This window comes from Apodemus sylvaticus, chromosome 17, assembly GCF_947179515.1.
Source record: "Apodemus sylvaticus chromosome 17, mApoSyl1.1, whole genome shotgun sequence".
Taxonomy (NCBI): Eukaryota; Metazoa; Chordata; class Mammalia; order Rodentia; family Muridae; genus Apodemus; species Apodemus sylvaticus.
The window spans coordinates 54,714,235-54,737,905 of record NC_067488.1 but is presented as its reverse complement, the minus strand read 5'-3'; the positions used below and the strand labels follow the sequence as shown (position 1 = coordinate 54,737,905).

The 23,671-nt window shown below is 50.4% G+C and overlaps 1 protein-coding gene across 1 annotated transcript in view; it reads left to right on the top strand.

Moving 5' to 3' along the window:
- The window catches only part of Cerk (ceramide kinase), a 43,398-nt gene that overhangs the window by 12,662 nt on the left and 7,065 nt on the right, over window positions 1-23,671 (top strand). The window contains exons 2-8 of the mRNA XM_052161417.1: window positions 6,753-6,866; window positions 7,671-7,793; window positions 13,508-13,633; window positions 15,781-15,844; window positions 17,166-17,311; window positions 18,739-18,813; window positions 20,721-20,873. Coding sequence (XP_052017377.1) covers window positions 6,753-6,866; window positions 7,671-7,793; window positions 13,508-13,633; window positions 15,781-15,844; window positions 17,166-17,311; window positions 18,739-18,813; window positions 20,721-20,873 — 801 coding nt within the window. The remainder of the gene's footprint in view (window positions 1-6,752; window positions 6,867-7,670; window positions 7,794-13,507; window positions 13,634-15,780; window positions 15,845-17,165; window positions 17,312-18,738; window positions 18,814-20,720; window positions 20,874-23,671) is intronic.

Sequence of the window (23,671 nt, the reverse complement as noted above, 5' to 3'; positions counted from 1 at the left end):
CCTGTAAACCCTGCTAATGGGCACTGGGGGAGTGGCTGTCCTGTCCCAACCCCTCTTCTCCTGTCACATCAGACTTCAAGGTCTCGGAGAACCACGTGCAGCAGTTCTTGATAAGAAGCTTCTTGTCCTCTTGCATCCACTTCCCCAGGCTGGGATTATAAGTATGTGCCACTGTGCCCAGTTTGTTGTCTTGATTTTTATCCCCTGAGCTTTCCAGGTGGCCATCGGAGGCTCGACTGAGTGGAATGTCCCCATCATCTTGACCCTTGTCCGATATGTGCGGGCGTATCGTAGCCGTGTATGCACCTGGGTCACTGGTGAATCTTCCTGCCCTGGAGGCATGTGGGAAACTGATGGGCATCCCAGAGACTCTGACATTGCAGTTGAGTGACAACAGACGCTGGTTTCCTGTCAGTGAGCTGTGGTCATAAGACACACACAAACAGCACAGAACCCAGAAAGTACTAGAAGCTGATGCCCGTCTGTCCCACGAGGCTATGTGATGACTGCAAATACCACAGCAGGCTGTGGAGAAGGTGCTGGCAAACTCAATCTGATGACAGGCACCAGCAGGCCAGCCTCACCTGCCAAGGGCAGCTGATTTTTCTGGAATGTGTTGGCCTTTGGTTGTAGGGTGAGCTGCGAACTCACATGAGTCGCCCTGGCGTGAACAGAAGGGCAGGAGAATTTGTCTGTTGTCAGCAAAAGTGTTCAGAGTTTTAGCCAAGGTTCACTTACAGATTTTCAGTCCAAGTTTGGGAAGGCTTATCAAACAGGAGCAGCGTTGAATTTATAACATTGTCCTATTTGAAACAGTTCTGTTTTGTTTTAACATGGATTGGTTTTTCTTTGTTGTTTTTCTGAGACTGGGTTTCCCTGTGTAGGCTGTCCTGGAACTGACTATGCAGACCAGGCTGGCCTGGAACTCAGTCTGCCTCTGCCCCGCCCGCTCCCCCCCCCCCCCCCAGTGCTGGAATCAAAGCTGGATTTAATGTCAGGAGATGACTAATAAATGGGCACGTCCAATCAGGTCTAGCTCTGCTGGCTGGAAATGAGTAAGGGTCCCAGCTGGTGTCACACACAGGCAGCAGCTTCATCGCAGTGAGGAGCCTGGTGGAAAAGAGACAGAAGAGCTCTGTGATTGGAGTAGACACTTCTAACATCTCTGAGCTGAACTCCAAAAGTGTGAAAAGCATTTAAAATACAGTCTTGTAAGATGAACCTGCCCTGATGTGTTATCTGAAAGAGTACCCTCATAGGCAGAAGCCTTCGTCCTGTCAAAGCAGACAGAGACCTGGTCTCGGAGCCATTTGCTGTTCTTTGTAACTGGAGTAGTGCTTTTGAAAACAAAAGCTCTGAGCACGTGTGCATGGAAGTGCAGGTGCCTATGTATGTGTGTGTGTGTGCATGCGAGCAACACATGTGCGAAGGTACATGTGTATGTATAGATGTCAAAGATTAACATCAAGTCTCTTCTTCGTTCACTCTCCACCTTTATTTTAATTAAAAATTTTTATATTTATTTTATGCTCATGAGTGTTTTGACTGCATGTATGTATATATGTACCATGTGTTCCTTGTGCCTACAGAGGCCAGAAAAGGGTGTCGGCTCTCCTGGGACTGGAGTTACAGATAGCTGTGAGCTGTCATGTGGTTGCTGGAAATTAGACCCATGTCCTCTGCAAGAACAGTCAGAACTCCTAACCACTGAGCCATCTCTCCAGTCCCACCTCACCCCTGCCCCCCAATTTGTTTTTTGAGACAGGCTCTCTTCCTGGCACCTGGGACTAGAATGTCTGGCCAGTGAACCCCTGGGGTCTGTCTTCCGGTCTCTACCCGGGGATCCCAAACACATGCCACACTCAATGGCTTTCTAAGTAGGTGCTGGGGATCGAACTTGAGCGCCTGTGCTTGTTCAGCAAGCAGTGTACCCACTAATCATCTCCTCAGACCCGGAGAAGACAAGCCAGTCTTCCCTACTCTGCTTGGGATTTGTTTTGCAATTCATGCCATTGCTTCCCTGTGCTGAGGAGAAGCTGGAATGGTGGGGGGACTCGTGAGGCGAGGGTGTCTGGAAGGGGCCCCTGGGAGGTGCTGCCAAAGCTCACTTGGCCTGTGCAGTGAAGGTAGGAGGAGGCAGGGGTGACTCTAACCTCTGGCTTCTGAAGGAAAAGGGTAGATTTCTCTGGGAGCAGAAACACTCTGGCTTGAAGGGGACAGTGGCTTCTCGGTGCTCGAGTCACTGGCAAGGAGGTGACACTCCGAGGTGGGCCTCACTGCTCTAACTAGGCCCTCTGGTCAAGTATGTAGAATGATTTGGGAAACATTGCTGGTAGTAGGGAGTCCAAGACTGGACCCACGATTGGCTAGGCCCTCCCTCATGTGACAGGCTGATGGGGACCCATCCAGAGTTCCAAATGGAGTAAGCAAGGACACTTGTGAGTGCTTGTCACATCTGCAAAGTGTTGGGGCGCCAGGGTTAGTGTGTGGCTGGCACAGTGAGTGGCAGGCTAGGCTGAGCACTGTGGTCCCTGGGAGGGGACAGGTAGAAACTGCACCATGGGGGTGTGGGTTTGGTTCTTAGGGCTGTGGGCCACAGCTTCTGTCATCCAATTTGTGTCTTGGACACTCACTGCTCTGCTCTAAGGCTGGTCAGCAGTCTGACTGTGGGGTCCTAGAAAAGAGGTTAATGTAGCTGTCCAGCAGCCGTGGAGAACTGGGTATACCTGAAAGGGAGGCTGAAAATGAAACAGGATGGGTGTGTGTGTGTGTGTGTGTGTGTTTGTGTGCGCGCGCGCACATGCGCAAAGAGAGAGAGAGTGAGAGAAAGAAGGATGAGGCCAAGACAAAGGTTTGTGATCCAGGCTCAAAGTTTAATTTTCAGCTCTTGTTTATATAGGGAAAACCCACAGACCCATCCTTTGTTTCAGCTGGATTGTGTTGCAAAGCAAACCCAGCCGGCAGTCTGCTCCTGTAGGAAATTGCAGGTGAGGCAAGGCAGAAGACTCCACCTAGGTCAGCCAGGTCTGCAAAGACCAACTGTGGCGAACACGTAAGGTCTATATAGCCCGCTCAAGGCTGGGGGCAGGGCACAGGTTAATATCCTTTGTAATGATCCAGGACGTTTGGCTCAGAGTCATAACGAGCCATTATTTTATTAAAGGGAAGGGGACTCGTCTAATGACTGCCAGCCACTGCTTTTCTGTGATCAGGAACTGGATCTGCAAGACCCTGGAGCAACACCCACCGCGCATGGCCAAAGCTGCCTGGCAGGCTCCGAGTGTGGACCAGGGAGGCATGAGAAAATCGGCCGCTCTGGGCACATCCCAGATGCTGCCTAGGCAGCACAGGACGGCACACCACCCTTGGGCCGGATGAGCTATGCCTAGGCCTGGCTTCCTTATTCCTTTCCCTTCAAAGTGGAAAGATCCCTGAGGGGCAGCCCGATGCCAGTGTCACCTTCACCCAGGCCCGGGGCCTGCCTGCTCTGGGAAAACTGCACTTCTCATCTCCGGTCTCTGTGAACCTTCTAACCTTGCTGGCAGTGTATGAGGACGTGTACCAGAGAAATAGTAGCATTCTATAGGAACAGAAAGGGCCCAGAATTCCCGCCTCTTGGCCAGCTGTTTACCAGCCCCCCACCCCCCACCCCCGCTCGCCCGCCCCTTCCCCCAGCCTGTTTTCAGTTGCTGTGGTTGATGTCATCAAGTGTTCCACATGGCCGCTCTGGTGTGTGGACATCTCCCCAGACAGTCTAGACTGCAAAGCAGAGAACTTGTTTGAGGGGCATTCCGCCTCAAGAGGACCACCTGCCATCTCCTCCAATGCCTCTGTGTCACTCAGTTGTCCCCACTGACCTCTGTGACTGACAGTCTCAGTTTCCTACGACAAGGCATTGGATGTAGAGGTGGCCTTGTCTGCTGTGCAAGGATGTGGGCCTGTGGGAATCCCAGCCCCAATGATAATAGCTCAGGTTTTATTGAACCATCCTTCCGTATTGACTGAGCCTCACACCTTCCCTTCCCTTAGCTCCACCCAGTCCCTAGCAGAGTGATGCTACTATCTCCTACACCCTACGTGACATTCCCATTCTTGAGCCTCTCTCTTCCTGCGTCGCTGGCTCCTTGCCCCTCACTGCTTCTTGGCCTGCCCTCTTCCTACTGTAGCTCTCTCAGAAGCTCCTGAACCACTAGCCCGATCACGAGATCTCCCCAGCCCCTCCCTGCCAGGCCCGAGTCCCTCCTGACAGCTCATGTGACTTACTCTAGTTCCGCTGTTTTTCCGCCTCCCGATTCACCCTCGGGTTTTGCTTGTGGGATTTTGAGCAATGCTGGTTTTAGAGCTTTGTTCCCACCAAGGGACAGTGCCAGTATCACGTGAGCTGCGGTGTGGCTTGTGTGCCGCAGCAGCTGTGGAATGTACGTGGGCTGGGTGGCTTTGTGGGGTCCCTGGTGCAGCATGGCCTTTGGGGTCTGGCCAGCAGAGCATGTGACATTAGGGACATTAGGACACTGTTCTCTTCTTCCTTGGGCTGAGTCTCCCTCTGAATGTGTAAAATGAAGCATGATTCTCGGGCTCGCTTTTAAGAGAGTTGTCCAGTGGTCACTGGCACACTTTAGTTAATTTGAGATGTTAACACACGACTGTTGCCTCTTAGTCTTCTGAACATCAGAAGCTTATCTCGGTCCACTACTGTGCTCAGCAGCTGTAGCCTCTGTCACCCGATTCTTTGGGACAGTCACAGTTATGAATAGAGAGGCACTGGGAGATGCGTGGCGTCTGCTCTCAATGGTCCTAGACTCAAAGCACAGGTCACTTTTATCAAAGGGTCACTGCCTCGGGTCTGTTCTGAGCACCTGTTGTGAGCCTGGCGGGTGACCTACAACAACACAGAGCTGTGCCTCTGTCACCGCCTGGTGTTGTGGGAAGGAGGCAGTCAGAGGTCAGGTGGGTACAGGGAGTCATGAGTGGGGCAGGATTTGGAGGGGGCTCCATGAGGGTCAGGTCCACACCTCCAGACATGGGGAAGATGGGTAAGTTGCAAAAGAAGGGAGGGGCCCTGTCAGAGAGCTGGCTGCTGGTGGTGAAGCTACTTGCTGTGTAGGCAGGTGTTCAGATGCTTGCCAAGGGGCTGCACCTGTGCAGAAGTAATGACAAACCGTGTGTGTGGGGTGGGGCACAGAGTCCACATGGCAATGGGCTTGATTCTGGCCAGTTCAGTCCTTCCCCAGCCTCTGGGGATTCTGAGGGTGCGGGAGGTACGAAAACAATCCTTTCATGGCTCAGATCGAACCTTCCTAGGTTCTAATGTCCCAATTTCAATGGCAACAACTCAGGAAAAACTACCACAAAAGGGATCATGGGCGCCACCACAGCGAGGTCTGCTAATTTGGCTGCTGGCAAAGATGCAGGATTTTTAGCTAGACTGCAGGGTTGAGAGCCAACCTAGGAAGGCAGCAGGTAGCAGTCTTCATCTGTACAAAAATACAAGGTGATTCACAAAGAAGCATTCGGAGTCCAGCCTGAGTTCAAAGAGGGTGCTTCTGTCTATAATCTTCTCTGCACCTCTGACTGGCATAGCCTCTGCCCACAGCTTCTGTCAGAACCTATTATTTCCCACGGCTGTGTGCCCAGCCTAGAACTTCCTTTTGATCCAAGTCAAGTAATTGCAGCTTGAGTCAAGCAAGTTTAGATCAGTCTGCCACTCTCTGGGCTACTGGGTTAGAGAATGTTTGGCACCAGGCATGACGAAGCACACCCGTAATCCTAGCACTCGGGAGGCTGAGGCTGGAGGATTGAGAGTCCATGGCTAACCTGGGATACCTAGAAAGAATTTAGGTAACTCACAGCAACAGAATCAAACCAAAAGATTGCCTGGAGCCGTAATCCTCTGGGCCAGGGGTTCTCAGCCTTCCTAATGCTACGGCCCTTCAATACAGTTCCTCACATTGTGATGACCCCCCCCATCAGAAAATTCTTCCATTGTTATTTTATAACTGTAATAACTGTTATGAATCGTAATGTAAATATCCAATATCTGAGATGCAACCCAAAGGATCCACACAGGTTGAGAAAATGCTACTCTGGGCCTGTCCAAGTCTTCCCATCTCTCTGCGTCCAATCAGAGCCCAGCCTCTCCGGAACACTTCTCCAGAGGCTGGACCCTGAGCCTCACATACTTTGTGGCCCTGGCATCCTGTATTCTGTGTCTTCCAACCCGCTTGGATTTCTGAGCCACTGTTGGGCCTCAGAACAGAGAACATGCCCAGAGCGGCAGCGTCTCACATAGAACAATAGCTGACTCAGAAATCAGCACTTGTGGCTTAAATGGCTGAACAGACCATGTAAGGGTCAGAGCTCGAGTCTGCCCTCCGATGACACCAAGCTGCCTCTTGTTCTGAGAGACATGACCTCTAACCTTCCTGCCCTCCTTCCTTCATTCCTTCTTTAAAAAAAAAAAAAAGATCGCAGTTTATTTCTTGGGAGAGGGTGTGTGCCCTGGTGTGCTGGGAAAGTTAGAGGACAATCTGTAGAAGCTGGTTTTCTCCTTCCACCCTGCAGATCCCAGGAGTCCACGCAGGTCATCAAGCTTGGTAGCAGGCACTTTTACCCGCGGAGGCAGACCTAGGCCTTCCTTTCTGTTTGGGGTGTCTAATGAAAGTAGGAATGAGTATCCGCAGCCTTCGCAGTTTGGGGCCTCTGTCTGTGTAGCTTTGTCTGGGTCCTTGGATCCAAGTGTGGTGTCTTTGTAGATGCCCGCTCAGTACCAGTGTCGGAGATCATCGCTGTTGAGGAAAAAGATGTCCACGATAAACAGTCCTCCAGTGGCCGATGGCATAAAATGGAAAATCCGTTCGCATTCACAGGTGAGAGGTTTGCCACCCTCCCAACTCCTCCCCGCCTCCCGTGCCAACTCCCCCACCCCAGATAGCTCCATGAAGACCGCGGTGAAGGGTACTTATCAAAGCCAATGATTGGCTCATCTTCATAGACTCTTGCTGATAGCAATTATTCAGCATCTGCTTTGGGGGCTGGGTAAACGTGAGTGTAAAGTGCTTGCTCTCTGTCTCTCCATGTGTTGCTAAAACTCTCCCTCCTCCCAACATCCCAAGGACAAACCCAGGCAACTCAGCACCAAAGTTCGCCCTGGGGAAGTCAGTTGAATTTACTGGGCTTCCTTACAGAGCCTAGATGATGTTGATGATGATGATGATGAGGAGGAGTTACTTACAAGGGTGTGGGTGCTCCTCTCCCCCCCCCCCAATAGACTGTGCCTAGAAAGCCTCACCCATCAGGGATCAGGGTTTCCCTTCAAGTCACACAGCCTGAGCCTCTGCTTTAGTCTCCCTGGCCTCTAAATACTCTGGCCCCGCCCCTGACCACGCCCAGCGCTGCCTGGTGGTAGAGGGCAACAGGATATTCAAAAGCGAATCTCTTGCCCTCATCTGAGCTTCTACAAAAGAGGTGCAAACTGTCAACCAGCCCCGATGGGGTGATCTTTTGCTAGGAAAGCAAAACTCCTCAAGGTGGTGGTTTGGCCACACGGGCATTCCTGCAGTGAGATGAGGGATGGAGACAAGAGACCCCTAGGGGGCTCGCACAGCCCTGAGGTCTCCCTTCCGGAGCTGTAGACTGTAGACGCTGTTAACCAGTGTTGGTTTTCTGTGCAGTCCACCGTGTGAAGCGAGTACGACACCACCGCTGGAAGCGGGCACGGGTGACCTTCTGGAGCGCCGACGAGCAGCTGTGTCACCTGTGGCTGCAGACCCTGCGTGAGCTGCTGGAGAGCCTGAGTACGTGGGCGAGCTTTCGGATTTGTTGCCAGGCAGCACAGCTGTGGTGGCACGCGGGACTCAGTGACCTGACCCAGGTGGACGTGATGGCTCCCTTTGCTTTGTTTTTATGTTTCCTACTTAGAGGGTCACAGTGGAGGAGCGGAAGCCTGTAGACTGAGCATTGCTGCTGCAGTCCTGGCCCTGCCCCTGATTATGAGCAGGGAGACTGGAGCAAATCCCTTCGGCTCCAAAGCCTCGTTATCTGTCTTTGTAAGTGGGGTGGGTGCCAATATTTTCCAGGTGTAAATTCTGTCCAAGACTGGACAGAATGTGGGAGAATGACCTCTTACTTTCTGGGAGGTGGCCTCTGAAGTGCTGCAGAGCCCAGTCCCTCGTTTAATGTGTGCCGAGGGACCAGTTCTTGTCGCCTTAAACATGGCGGCCTGTTCTTTTTGCACCTGTAACACCGGGCAATGTTATAAATTTATGTACAAAGGCAACAGCTATTCACTAGACTTGGACAACAGCTATAGCACTGTACAGGTTAGCTTTTTACCTTTTGGAGAGTTAAACTGTTATATGATTCTTCTTCTTCTTCTTCTTCTTCTTCTTCTTCTTCTTCTTCTTCTTCTTTTTTAAAAAAAAGCAGGGTTTCTCTGTGTATCTCTGTCTGTCCTGAAACTCTCTCTATAGACCAAGCTGGCCTCGAACCCATAGAGATCTGCCTGCCTCTGCCTCCCAAGTACTGAGATTAAAGGGTCGTGCCACCACCACCTGGCTGGCATATGTAAATTTTAAAAAGTAAATTATAGGGCCATTGAGATGGCGCAGTGGGTAAAAAACACTCTCCGCCAACACAGAGGACCTGAGTTCAAGCCCCAGGACCCCTATGTGGTGGAAGGAGAGAACCAAATCCTTCAGACTGCGCTCTGAATCCCACACATTCTGCACGTGCACTGGGGTATGTGATCCAGGCATACATGTGCAATCACATGCCACACACACTAAAGAAAGGAATAATAACGGAAAAAAAAAACAGATTAAGGTGAGTTACAAAAAGACTGACATAATGGCACATACCTGTGATCCCAGCGCTTGGGAGGGAGAGAGGGCATTTCAGGTCCATAGTGAGACTGTCTCTAAGCACTGGGGGGAGGGGAGGGGGAACAAGAGAAGGGGGGGGCAGCCACTGACAAATTCACTTCCATCTCCAGAACCCATAGGCCAGAAAGAGACAAGCTGTCTTCTCACCTCCACATACATAATACAATACAATACAATACAATACAGCGTGGAGCAGGGAGAGGGGTGGGAGAGACAGAGGCAGCAGGAGAGAGAGAGAGAGAGAGAGAGAGAGAGAGAGAGAGAGAGAGAGAGAGAGAGAGAGAGAGAGAGAGAGAGAAACTGGATTATAAGGTATTTGAAACAGTGGACTCCAGGCCTCTTCATGAAACACTTCTGTCCATCACCCTGGGCTAGTTAGAACTGGTTTTCTAGATTCCATTTTGCCCTGGGACTGACTTCCCCGCTGCTGCCTTCTAAGATCACCCTGAGTTTCTAGACCTTCTCTTGCTAGCTCTGTCCCTTGGCTACTGCTCTCTGTGCTGCCTCAGTTTCTCTGCTTCCTGGTCTCCAGTCTCGTCCTTCTTCCCCCACCCCCTATCACTGCTTGGCCCCTCCCCCACTCTTGTTTCCATGAGTTTCTGTCAGGCTTGAGCCTACAGGCTCCAACTCCCCTAGAAAATACCGGGGTTCTGGTTGTTTTTTTGTTTTTGTTTGTTTGTTTTTGAGACAGGGTTTCTCTGTGTAGCCCTGGCTGTCCTGGAACTCACTCTGTAAACCAGGCTGGCCTCAAACTCATAGAGATGCCACCTGCCTCTGCCTCCCGAGTGCTGGGATTAAAGGCCTGTGCCATCGCCACCAGCACCTGGCCCACTGGAGGTTTCGTTCTTTCTCTGTAGCTCACAGAAAACTCCCACAGGCATAAAACAGCACATGAGTCTGCTCTCTCTACTTTTAGCATCTAGTTCTGTTATCGCCACGTGTGTATACCTGCCAGTCTGTCTGTCGCCCTATCTGTATGTGTGTGTGTGCATATGCCAGTGTGGAGGCCAGAGGGTAACCTGGGCTATCATTCATTCCTCCAGAGTCTTCCAACTTTTATTTTCGACAGTGTCTCTCACTGGCTTGACATTCACCAAATAGCCCAGGATGGCCGGGCCCCAGGGGGATCGACTTGTCTCCACCGCCTCCGCACAGATTGGGATCACAATCACAAGTGTGTGTATCAACGCCTAGCTCTTGGAAGATTATGAGCATAGACCCTGGTGATTGAACTGGTCCCGGTGCTTGCTTTGAAAGCACGTTATTGAATGCACTGTCACCCCAGCCCCATTTAACATATTTTTAAAAATTTTTTTCAAACATACTCATTTTATTTTGTGGGCCAGAACGTTCCGTCCACTTGTATGCATGTGTACCATGCTCCTGGAGGTCAGGAAAGTATCAGCCCTGGCCAGGAATGGGAGCTATGGGTGGTAAGTCACCACATGGATGCTGGGGCTTAAGCCCAGGTCCTCTGCGTAAACAGCAAGTGCTCTAAACCAGAGCCATCTCTCTAACCCTAGAGAGGTTTTTTTTTTAATGTATTTTTTAAAGTCTTTATTTTTATTTTATGTGTATGAGTGTTCTGACTCCATGTGTGTCACACATCATTTGTGTGCAGTACCTACAGTGGCCAGAAGAGGGTGCAAGAGAAGGCTGTGAGCCCCTATGTGGGTGCTGGGAACTGAACCCAAGTCCTCTGCAAGAACAGCCAAGAGCTCTTAACCGTGAGCCACCTGCTTTAATGCTTTATTGAAGCAGACAGAGAAGCGGTTGTACTCTGAGTGTGTGGGCTTTCACACTGAGCATTCTAACAGCGTGGCAGGGCACTCAGTGAGTCCCTAGGCCCCCTACTCGGTCCCAGATGTCACCGTGACCCTGGGAAGGTCTAAACAACTAGACCTGTTTCATGCTTCATAGATTCAAAGGGATCAGCCTCAGATCTTTTGTACCTGGCATTGAGAAGAACATTGTGAATGTACAACTTGCCCCATTATCTCGGGTGTGGCTGTGGTGGTTCATTCTCGTGGCTGCCCAGCATCCTTAGCCTGATAGCCGTCACTCCGGCTGAGGCTCATCTACATGGCTTCTGTGTGGGCCTGTGGGCTTTCTCCAGAGTGTGCTGAGGACCGGACTGTGGACACTGCCAGATGATCTCCAAGGGTCCCTCTGCACGCACCCACTGTTGAGTCCCTTCCACTGGCTCCACAGTCAGGGTTCGTTGCTTTATATTATACTATTAATCTATATTTCTCAGATGCTTGAGACATACGCTCATATGTTTTCATAGGCCAGCTGTGTGTTCTCTGGTGAGAGGTCTCACTATCTACTTCAAGTTCAAGGCTTCAAATTCGTGATCCCCCTGCCTCAACCTCTGAAGTGCCAAGATTATAGGAATGAAGCAGCAGCAGCATACCTGACCCACATTTTCCTTTCTTGCTTGCTTGCTTTTTTTGTAGACATTTAATAGATGGTCATGATTCTCCTTGACAGATCTGCTTATGGGTTCTAAGGCTTGCATGGGTCACCGCCTATAAGGTGGTCCCTTCCTATAAGTGCTGCCCAGACTGGGCCTCCAGTGCAGTGTGACAGCCACACCTCCTTCTCAGTCCTGACTTGGGGGACGCGCCATGGGGGATGCAGGGGACCTGTCAGCCTCCTTACAGTAATGGAATTCCCTTCTAAGAATCGTAATCATCTCAGAAGGGGCATGCTGGGGGACAGGGTGGTCACAATGTTGGATTTAAGCTCGCTCACTCGCTCGCTCGGGTCTGCTTGTTAATGCTCTTCCCAGAGCGGCCATCCTGCCCATGACCTTCGCCCCTTTCCGTATCACTGCATCTGACTTCCTGAAACCTCACTTAGGAGTTTCTTACCTAGGTGCAAGGACAAGTTGGCCTCTGACTTCCTTTCGGTGACATCCCTGTCTGGTGTTGCCTTGTAGGTCACAGTGACTTCTTAATGAATCACTCAGAAATGCCTCCCCCCCCCCCCATCCTTTGGAAAAGGTCACGTACAGTGGAGACTGGTTTTCTTCCTTCCTTCCTTCTTTCCTTCCTTCTTCTCTTCTCTTCTCTTCTTTTTATTGTTGTTTCAAGACAGGATTTCTCTCTGTAGCCCTGGCCTCAAACTCACAGAGATCCTCCTGCCTCTGCCTCCCAGGTTCTGGGATTACAGGCATGCAACACCACTGCACAGCATCCCCCTGACTTTTCTGTAGGCACAGAGCATCTGAGCTCAGACCCTCCTGTGTGTACAGCGAACACTTTACTGAGTCATCATCTCCTTGGCGCTGCACCAGGGTTTTCTGCTACAACTAGAAATGATAAAATATGAGACAGACATAGTATAAGTCTCTTCATTTTGTATTTGTTTGCTTTTATTTGTTTGAGAGTAGGTCTAATATACCCAAGGCTGGACTCAGGTTTTCTACGTAGCCAAGGCTGGCCTTGAACTCTCGATCTTCCTACCTCTAGCTCCCAAGTATTGAAATTACAGATGTGTACCACCACGCCTGTCAGATTTTGAAACCTTCATATCCCTTGAAATTCCCTCAAGATTTGATCTTCCTTCCTTCCTTCTTCCTCTTTTTCTTCCCTCTCTTTCCTTTTTCTTTCTCGTTCCCCTCCCCCCTCTGTCTCTTTACCTTTTTTTAAGGTCCGATCTATGATCCACAGCTGCTCTGTCCCGTACTCCACCCCGAACACACTGTATTTCCATTTTCTCTAGTTATAAGGGCGCCCTCCCAGCCGGCTTTGTTTTTTTTTTTTTCACCACCAGAGCCTAGTGCAAATGGAGTCACGTGGATGAGCCGTCTTGTACACACCCGTGGTATACATCCACGGTGCTTTTGGTGGTGCCCTACCTCTGGGTATGCACCCACAGTTAGCCACTCTGGGTGTGTGCCCCATGGCCAGCCACTCGCCCACCCTCTGGGTACGTGCCTCTCTCCTAGAGGTCAGCCATTTTTTGGCTCCATGGGTAAGCGCTCCGGAGTTAGCTGTTAGCCACTCACCCAACCCCACAGGCCTGGAGCAGCCCCTTGCTGGCTAATCCAAACAGCTCAGTGATGAACACCATGTTCAAGTTTGGGTGTAGACTTCCATCTTGGGTTTCCTTGGGTATCTTCTTTCATGTTACTCTGATTTGATAGACTTAAATGGCTATGTGCTTCCACCAACCAGAATAGATGTGTGAGTGTCATAGGAAAACGGGCGCCTCAGGAGGGCTCTGATGCTCTAGGAGCCTCTCTTCCCACTGTGCATCCAATCGACTCCTCCTGTCTCTCCAGGCGCCTGTCCTCCTTTCCTTGCGTTCCTTCCTATATTCCCATCTCATTCTTGTTTTCAAAAGCCTTGTCCTTCCTGTGGGCAGAAGGAGCTGCCACCATCCACGCTCACACCTCGTGAGACTTGGCCAGGACAGGGACCTTCCTGATGCCCCACCCATATGCAAAGCCCCGCCCTCACCTCAGCAGATGGTCCCTTTTCTCCTTTGTTAACCAAGACCTCCTTGTCAAAACTTATCAGCTCTTCCCCCGGCGGCAGCTACAGCAGCAGCTCACTAAGTGAGTTGGAATTTATTGCACCCCTTGTGACTGACCCAGGTGTGCGGATGTTGTTTTGCAGCTTCAAGACCAAAGCACTTGCTGGTGTTTATCAACCCTTTCGGAGGGAAAGGTCAGGGCAAGCGCATCTATGAAAAAAAAGTGGCGCCTCTATTCACCTTGGCTTCTATCACCACCGAGATCATCAGTAAGTGTATCAGGCACCTGGAAGCATGCAGGGGCCAGCATGAAAGGGACTCACATGCCGCCCCTGGGGGAGGCTTTATCCTAGAGCAGTGATTCTCAGCCTTCCTAATGCCACAACCCTTTAATACAGTTCCTCACGTTGTGGTGACCCGCCCCCAATCATAGAAGAATTTTCGTTGCTACGTCCTAACCGTAACTTTGTTACTGTTACGAATCATAATGTAAATCTCTCATATGTGACACCAGTGGGGGTTGTGACCCCCAGGTTGAGAACCACTGTCCTAGATGGACATTTCAAGCTCTCAATCAGGGTTGGGAAGGAGGCAAAGGAAAAAATGTGCTGGGGGAGGGGTTTGTATGGGGAGGAGAGGGGCTGACATCGGGATGTAAAGTGAATAAATAAATAAAATAATGGAAACAGTAGCAGGGCGTGGTGGCGCACGCCTGTAATCCCAGCGCTTGGGAGGCAGAGGCAGGCGGATTTCTGAGTTCGAGGCCAGGCTGGTCTACAGAGTGAGTTCCAGGACAGCCAGGGTTACACAGAGAAACCCTACCTCAAAAAAACCAATAAATAATAATAATAATAATAATAATGGACAAAAAACCTAGTGTACTCAATGTACTTTGCCTATAAAGTACTCACAGGAACAATGAAGAGATAAAAAACAAACAAACAAACAAAAAAACAACCCAGAGTTCTCGGACAGGAAGTCCTTGCAGGAAAAGATACAAGCAGAGGATGTCTCAGAATGTCACAGCATAGGTCATTTTTGTAACCCCACATCCTAACACTCTGCCATCAGTGGGATGCTGGTTTCAGAGGAGGAGACAGACACAGTCCACTGTTCCTGCAGGCCTTCTGGGGTTTGGTATAACCCTGTTAGTAAGACACTTAGTGTAGCTGGGCATGGCTGTAACCCCTGCATCAATAATAATAATAATAATAATAATAATAATAATAATAACAATAATAATATAGCAATACGAGTCAAAAGTCTAAAAATGAAGAGGTTTTCCCAATATAACCCGTTTCCCAAATCTGATCAGTCAGGTACACCAAGACTGGGACTCAGATATCCTGGCACACTTCATGATAACAGCATAGTGGGAACACTGCAGATGTCCCCAAGAGGAGATGTGAACATGAAATCGTGGTGGCTCCAAAGGAGCAGTAGACAGCGACTTTATTAAAGGGGCCTCCCCCCAAGGATTCTCCAGCATGAGAGAGAGAGACACAGAGAGACAGACAGACAGACAGAGAGAGAGATTGTGATGTGAGGAACCCCTGGGCATAGAGTCAATCCTGTGCGTAGTAAATTTCACTAGCAATTTTGCTTTGGGCACAAAGACCATGGGGCTAGCCTTATCTCCTTCATACATTCAGATGTGTTCTAAAAACAAACAAACAAACAAATAAAATGACCTGTATATTAAGGAATAAGTGTAACAAACTACCCTTAGTTGCTGTCAAAGAAATTATTTGTTGGGGTTGGAGAAATGGCTCAATAATTAAGAGCATTTGCTGCTCTGGCGGAGGACCAGGGTTCCGTTCCCAGCACCCACACCACAACTGTATGTAACGCTTGTCTCGAGGGATCCACACAGTGCTCATACATTCGTGCAGGCAGATGCTCGTGCACATGAATTAAAAATAAAAGAAATTAGTTGTTGACATGTGCAAAGTATTGTGTTTTATGAGAGAGGGGGGCGGGGAGAGCTTACATGAGCAGAGGTCAGCCAGGAACACGTGGAGAGAGAGGGGAGAGGGGGAAGGAGAGAAAGGGAGAAAGGGGTCAGAGCGAGAAGAAGCCAGAGAGAGAGTAAGGAGGGGGCAAGCAGCCCCTTTTATAGTAAGCCACGCCCACCTGGCCATTGCCAGGTAACTGCTGGGTGGAGCCTAGAAGGAATGCTAACACCAAGATTGTCAGGTTCTGGTAGAATGGATCCTGAGATGACTGTTTCTCACAGAGGCCACCTTGCTCTTTTGTAAAAAGGCAGTGAGGCAAGTCTGGGGTGGGACTTCTTGCAAGAAATCTTCCTAGAAGCTTTCTGGGACCTCTTATAAAATAGCATCAGTTGCCAGTTAGCTTACACATCGGCTCCAAGATATGAAGAAAAAACGGTCCCATTGCAACATTTCCCCCACAGTTACTGACCACGCCAATCAAGCCAAGGAGATTTTATACGAGATCAACACTGACAGCTATGACGGGTGAGTTACACTTGCCTTCCTCCTGGTCACAGACTGGCGCTATCCAAGAGCTACCCTGTGGGAACGCTTGGGTTGCCCTGGATTTTGGGCATGTCCTTCTCTTTCCCTCCATGTTGTAGGACATATCTGTCTTCTACATCCATGCACGCACGTCTCCATGCTGCTGTCCAGCCATCCCCAGCACAGGACATTGTAAACCCTGACTACCCACTATCTCCCCTTAGCTTTCCTTACCCACTTATTTGACCTGGCTCTCACCTGGTCCTCTACTCCTGTTTCCTGAGTTCTCAAGACTGTGCCCGGGGCTGGGGTTTGACAACAGCAGCAGACTTCCTTTCTTATCTGAGCACAGCAAGGCCACCCAACTAGCTGGGGCCTCCCACACCAATCAAAGCAACCTCTCGCAGACATGGATGGCCATAGGTCAAGCTGATTGAGCCGGATCTTTGGTTAAGGTTCCTTCCTCCCAGGTGAGTCTAGGCCATGACAAGTTGACAATAAAAACAAAGACACCAGGGGCCGGAGAGGATAGTTGGCTCAGCAGTTAAGAGCTCTGGCTGCTCTTTCAGAGGCCCTGAGTTCAAGTTCTGACAGCCACATGGTGGCTCACAACCATCTGTAACGGTATCCAATGCCCTATGAGGACCTCTCAACAGCTACCACCACACTGGGGTGCTATTTCTGCCTGGAAAACATACTCAAATCTCAAAACACAATGTCTTCTAACATTTAATATCTAATTTTGCAGTGTTGGGATGAAACCCAGAGTGTTTGTGTGCTAGGGGGGTGTTTTGCCACTAAGCTACTTCAACCCAAGCTATAGTTTATTTGGTTTTGTTTTTTTGTTTTTTTATATATTATGTATGTGTTGGTTTGCTTGCATGTATGTAAGTGTATGCACCATAGACAAGCTTGGTGTTCCTGGAGGGCAGAAGCGGGCATCAGGTTCCCTGGAATTGGAGTTAATAGACAATTGTGAGCTACCGTGTGGGTGCTAGGAATAGAACCCAGGTCCTCTGGAGAAGCAGTGTGTGATCTTGACCACTGAGCCATCTGTGAAGTCCCCCCAAACCATAGGTTTAGGGTGATGGCTGACCCTTTGCTTAGAAACCACCAAAATTCTGTATCCCTAGCAGGAAAAGCTAAGGTTTGTGAAGAATAAAGTAAATTAGGCAGACTGGCAGATGTCTGGCAGGCCAGTCTTTCAAGCTGCCTCCAGCACCCCTATCCCCCCCCACCCCTCTCCACCCTTCACCCCGACCCCCCTGGCTACTGCAAGTAGAGGACTAACAGACTCAACAAACCTATGCTCCTCCTGCAGCATCGTGTGTGTAGGCGGGGACGGCATGTTCAGCGAGGTGCTGCATGGGGTGATTGGGAAGACGCAGCAGAGAGCTGGTATTGATCCCAACCACCCCCGAGCCGTGCTGGTGCCCAGTACCCTCAGGATCGGCATCATCCCCGCAGGTAAGGCGTGTGTATAGCGTTCTTCTCTCCACTGCTGAAGTTAGGAGGAGGTCTGCATCCACAGCCACGGAGCACTCGAAGTCCTATGGTCACGCTGAGGCCCAACCCAGGGGATAATCACTCCTGGTTCATACTTCATTTAAATTGTGATTCTGCGATCGGGGAGCAGAAGCAAGTTCCAGATGATCCTCTGTTACATAGTGAGTTCAGCCTAGGCTACATCAGATCTCTCTTTGTGTTGTTGTTGTTGTTGTTGTAGTTTTGTTTTTAAGTGATTTCTCAGGGGACTAGTGAGATGGCTCGCAGTGAAGAGCAATAGCTGCTCTTCCAAGGGACCTGGGTTCAATTCCCAGCACCCCCACGGCAACTCATAACCATCTGTAACTCAAGGACCCAACACCCTCACAAAGACAGCATGCAGGCAAAACATCAATGCACATAAAGTAAAAATAAATTATTTTAAAAAGTAATTCCCATAACTACACTCCTTTCTGCGAGATAATGCATGACCAGCAGAAAGAACATGACTGTGTGTCTGGGAAGATGCTTATCCCGGTGTGGCCCAGATTCTACAGATGGGCTAGATAAAGAAGCTGGATAGGCAATGAACCAACGAGCGGTGGTGGCACAATCCTTTAATCCCTGTGCGCAGGAGGCAGAGGCAGGTGGATCTCTGAGTTCAAGGCCAGCCTTGTCTACAGAGTGAGTTCCAGGACAGCCAGGGCTATACAGAAAAACCCTGTCTATAAAAAACAAATTAGGACCAGGCGTTGGTGGTGCACGCCTGTAATCCCAGCATTCTGGGAGGCAGAGGCAGGCGGATTTCTGAGTTTGAGGCCAGCCTGGTCTACAGAGTGAGTTCTAGGACAGTCAGGGCTATACAGAGAAACCCTGTCTCAAAAAAACCAAAAATCAAAAAACAAAGCAAAACAAAACCCCCAAATTTAAAAAAGGGGGGTGGGGAGAAAAATCTCCTAGTTCTTAGAAAATCCAGTGTGATGATCTTGATTTTTACCTCCATGGGGTTACTCAGGAGACTGGGAAAGCCCACTCCTGGGTGTGTCTGTGAGGATGCTGTCTGGGTCTGCTGCAGGCCCCTTTATGGCCTTTTCGAGACAGGATTTCTCTGTGTAGCCTTGGCTGTCCTGGAGCTTGCTCTGTAGACCAGGCTAGCCTCAGACCCACATAGATCCATCTGCCTCTGCCTCCTGAGTGCTGGTACTAAAGGCATGTGCCACCGCCATCTGGCCAGTCATAGGGCATTTTAAATATTTGTTTAACATTCATCTTGTGGGTAAACTCCTCTTATTCTCCAGCTGTTTCAGGGTCACAGAAGGACAGGGTAAGGTGCCACTCACCTGACGGGAAGTCAGTTACAGGTTTGGACAATCACATGAGCGCTAAGGGTTTTCTCATCCTCTTTGCAGGGTCCACAGATTGTGTGTGCTACTCAACAGTGGGTACAAACGATGCAGAGACGTCCGCTTTGCACATCATCATTGGTGAGTCCTGCCTTTTTTGTTTTTTCTGAGTTCTTTTTTTTAAAAATTTTATGTGTATGAGCATTTTACCTGTGTGTACATCTGCGTACCACATGTATGCAGGGTGCACGAGGAAGTGGTGACCTCCATGTGGGTGGTGGGAATCAAATCCAGGTCTTTTTCAACAGCAACAAGTGCTCTTAACTACTGAACCAACTCTCCAGTCCCAAGTCTTGTCGTTTTCTCTTTTAACTTTTTATTGATGCTTTATGAATTTCACATCATGCACCCACCCCAATACTACTCATTGGTCCTTTGCAATGCCCGCCCCCGCCCCCGCCCCCGCCCCCGCAAAAGAAAAAACAATCAAAACAAAACCATCTTGCCGTGGAGGCTGTGGTGTGTCACAGCTTACCCCTTTACCCAAACGGCTTTACTTGCAAAGGCCCTTTGCAGCGGGTCACTGGTCTGGCTCAGGCGTCTGGCTTCTGCTGCACCCATACTGGATCCTCCCCCTGGGCTCCTCTCAGATATCCTGTTGTCGCCCTGTGTCATGGAGATACCTCAGCTGTGGATCTGCAGGCCTGTCTTACACGCGTGAATGCCCCTCACACAGCTGCAGGCCCCTGCCGGCTCCTCCATGGCCCATTTTCTCATGCTCTCCCCTACTTTCCTCCCTAAGCCACATTCCGGGGCTAATCCCCATTGTGAACACCTGCAAGGCTCCGGGGTCAGTTACTCCTTTGAGTGACACACACACCCAGCCCCTCTTCCAGTCCCAGTGAGAAAACCCACAGGAGGTGTAGCTGTGGGGCTTATGAGAAATGGCTGGTGGCCCCGCCCACCCCATCTCTCTTTACAGTATCCTGTCTTACTTGCAGTCATGGAAATACGGAAATGCTGTATTTTAAGATGAACACTCAGGATTTTTTTTGGTTTTTGTTTTTAAATAACTTTTAAAATATTATTCATTTTTGATTTATCTGAGTACACTGTAGCTGTCTTCAGACACAGTGGAAGAGGGCATCGGATCCCATTACAGATGGTTGTGATCCCTTCCCCATGTGGTTTCTGGGAATTGAACTCAGGACCTTTGGAAGAGCAGTTGGTATTCCTAACCACTGAGCCAATTTTGTGAGACAAGCCTTTTCTGTCTAGCCTCAGATTCACAGTCCTCTAGCCTCAGGCTCCTGGGTGCAGGTGTGTGCGCCTCCACACCTGGCAGATTTTGTGTTTTACGTGCTGTGTACCTGTTTTCTTTTTTTTGTTTTTCTAAGATTTATTTATTTATTGTACACTGTAGCTGTCTTCAGACACACCAGAAGAGGGCGTCAGATCTCTTTACGGATGGTTGTGAGCTACCATGTGGTTGCTGGGATTTGAACTCAGGACCTTCGGAAGAGCAATCAGTGCTCTTAACCGCTGAGCCCTCTCTCCAGCCCCTGTGAACCTGTTTTTGACCTCAACCCTACGCTTCTTCCATTAAGTCATATGGATGCCCCCTTTCCCTCCCCCGAACATTCTGTTCTGTCAGATCAGAACGATTCTCAAACCTTGCTTGGACATATGAGCCACATTTTGCCATTGGAGAGCTTGTTTTTGAGGGTCCACCACATACACACCCTGGGCCCAAGAATGATCCTCCTTAATCCAGGAATGTAGTCCTCTGACAGAGTGAACAGCTTCGGGAGGGACACAGATTAAGAAATGAAGGAGGAAGGGGACCCCAGCCTTATCAGCCAGATCGACCCTGGTGTGCACAATGGCGCGACAGATGTCGCAGCCAGAGTCCATCACATCCGAGTTTTGTCCTTCCGATTGCCACGCTGAGCGCGCTCCGTTTCCGCTGTCTTCAGAGAACTGTCTGGGGCAGGGCAGAGGAGGTGAGAGTGGGGGCGGGGATCCCTTATCGCTCTCCTCTCCCACAGGGGACTCACTGGCTATAGATGTGTCCTCCGTGCACCACAATAGCACACTGCTACGGTACTCGGTGTCTCTGCTGGGCTACGGTTTCTATGGGGACTTAATCAAGGACAGTGAAAAGAAGCGGTGGATGGGCCTCGTCCGCTATGATTTCTCAGGTACGCTGTGTTCCCAGACGTGGAGCAAATAAATCCACAAAGACAGCATTCCTGGATGCTGACAGGGCACTCAGGTCTTGCTTTCCAGAGTGGGGAGGTGACCTTGAATCTGGCTAGTGTGACCCAGATCCTGTTCCCCAGAGAGTCACAACATGTATCGGAACCCCACTGAGGGAGGCTGTACGGACTGGACGGTTTGTTTGTTCTATCATCGTCAAGTAAGCGGTGCTAACCCCAGGTGCCAAGGTAGATGGTTTCATAGGAAAAGATTCCTTTTGTGATCACCCTGAGCCTACAGTAGCTGAAGTAGGAGGACTCGTCCCTGTGAAGAAGGTCAGCCCTGGGCATCTGTCCTTTGGGTTCAGGTTCATTTCTTCCCCTTCCACAAATGCACTGTCCTCCTGAGCTTCTACAGTAGCGGCCACCATCCATCCATTCAGCTACATCGGTGAGCATGCGTAACTGTGAGCATGCATAACCAACTAGAGGAGTTCTGAGGTCTGCATCTGCTTGAGCAGGACTCAGCAGAGTCAGGGAGGACTAGACAGGTGTTTTCCTTCCTCCCTGTCCTCCTGTTGTGCTCAGTCCCCATTTCACAGTTGAGACAATAAGCAGTATGCTTAAGGGACTTGCCCAGGCCGGGTGTCACCCTTCTTGTGGGCCGGTGGCTCTCGGAGGAGGTAGACATCAGTGTCTCTGGGAGGCTTGTTAGAACCCAGACCTTGGGGCCTTTCCAAAATGCTGCTGACATGCTGCAGACCTGCAAACAGTGTACCCACCAGGGCCCTCTGGATGTAGCTAGAGCCCTCAATGATAGCCACATCCCCTTACCTAGTCACCAAGCCAGAAGGAACAAGAAAGGCAGGTCAGCTTCAGGCTACCGAAAGTGACCGCCTGCTGGCTTCAGGGCATGTGTGGGTACACCTCCCTCCCCTATCAGATTTAAAATGCCAAGAGAGGAGCTTAGAAAAATATTTGAAATGCAGTATGTGGCATTCTGATGGTCCCGATGAATGAATCCCTTTCCTGTGCCTATTGCGTCCCTCGTATGAGCCCTGTTGTCTGCAGTTCACCACTGGCGAAACTGTGTGAAGTTTAATGACTCCAAGCACCAGAACTTCTACTTTTCCGTGTGAGAGAAGGGAAGGCCTCCCAGAGTGTGCTAGGCAGCTTAGACCCTGTGGTGTGCCAGAGATCCAACATATACCCAGCCATTCTGAAAAGAAGGGCTCTGGGCACTGGGCAAACTGACCATTTCCATATCGAGGTACTGTGCCTGCCCCCTATGCCAGGATGCTACCTGGCAGGCCCGAGGTCCACAGCCTCTGGCCAGTGCCTGCCTTCCCAGTTCCCTCAGAACACATCTGAGAAGCCCCATCCTTCCTCTCAAACAGAGCAACTGTCCTGGGTTTTGTCCCCACCACATGACAGCCCTGACATAACCCCTCGACAGTGTTAGCACGCACTGGTCAGGGTGTTGGTGTTGGGCTGTGGTGGGGTGGGAAGTGTCCACTGTGATGGGCAGCTGAGGGTTTTATGAAGGAGAATGAGGTGTGAGATGAAGCCTCCTGTCCTGGACTCTTGGACGATCTAGGGTTGGCCGACTGCAGCCAGAAATGGGAACCTAGGGGCTGGAAAGAGAATATAATGCCAACCAATGCAAGCAGAGACGGCAGAAGAAGCCCCACGATCCGCAGCCATTATCCACAAAGTTCCCTCTGGCGTACTTTCTGCACCTAGCACCTGGCACAGGGCACTAGCACCTGGAGGAGCACCCAGAATAGGGAGGGAGGAGCTGGGACCTTCCCCAGGGGCCAGGTGCTTGTGGCTTTGTAGATGACGGTATGATGAAGTGGGGCCTGGCCCCTGGGTGGAGTGGAAGGGCTCAGTGTATGAGGGATCAACTGGGGTGGACTTCTCAAGTGTACATAAACTAGGCAAGGTGGTGCCCTTCTCCACAGTGTACATAAACTAGACAAAGAGGTTGCACAGGACCAGGGCAAGCCCAGCTAGTCCCAGAGCGAGACTTGCAGGGCATATCTGGACTCTCCTGTGCCACCTGCCCCTACTCTCCTGACCGCCCCCCCCCCCCCACTCTCAGAGGCCCAGCAGCCCAGTCTGCTGGCTTTGCCCATCCTGACCTCGCCATGCAGCTGGCAACATGGATATCATGGCTTGGTAGGCGCTCTGGGGAGGGGGGCAGTGCCACCCTGACCTTTGTCCTAAGTTCACCCAGGGGACACTAATGTTGTGGATGATAGCGACTCTGGTAGGGGTTAAGCACACAGGAGGCAGGGGCATTGCTGACCATGTTGAAGAGGGTGGTGGAGAACACCAAGCTGTCGAGTTCACACAAGGGCACTGCTGTCAAATATGTGGCAGCCTGACTATGTGGCCAAAGCCCCGACCATCCCCCTCACCGTGGTTTTTTGGTGGTATGGTACTTGGGGCCACTGTGAGGACGGCAGAATCCATACCTCCTTCTGATAAAATAACAATGTCACCTGCAAGGGCCTTCCTGCCCCCTGTAGGCTGGTTAGTTCCCAGTTTTCTTTTCTTGAAAAAAAAATTATTATTTAATTTTTTTGTGTCTGAGAACTGCATGCATGCCCAGTGTCTGTGAAGGTCAGAAGAGGGACATCAGAGCCCCTGGAACTGAAGTTACATGTGGTTGTGAGTTGCTATGTGGGTGCTGGGAATCGAACTAGGGTCCTACGGAAGGGCGGCCAGTGCTCTTAGGTGCTGAGCCAGCTCTCCAGACCTCTACTCTTTTGACAGTGGTGATAGTGGTGGTGGTA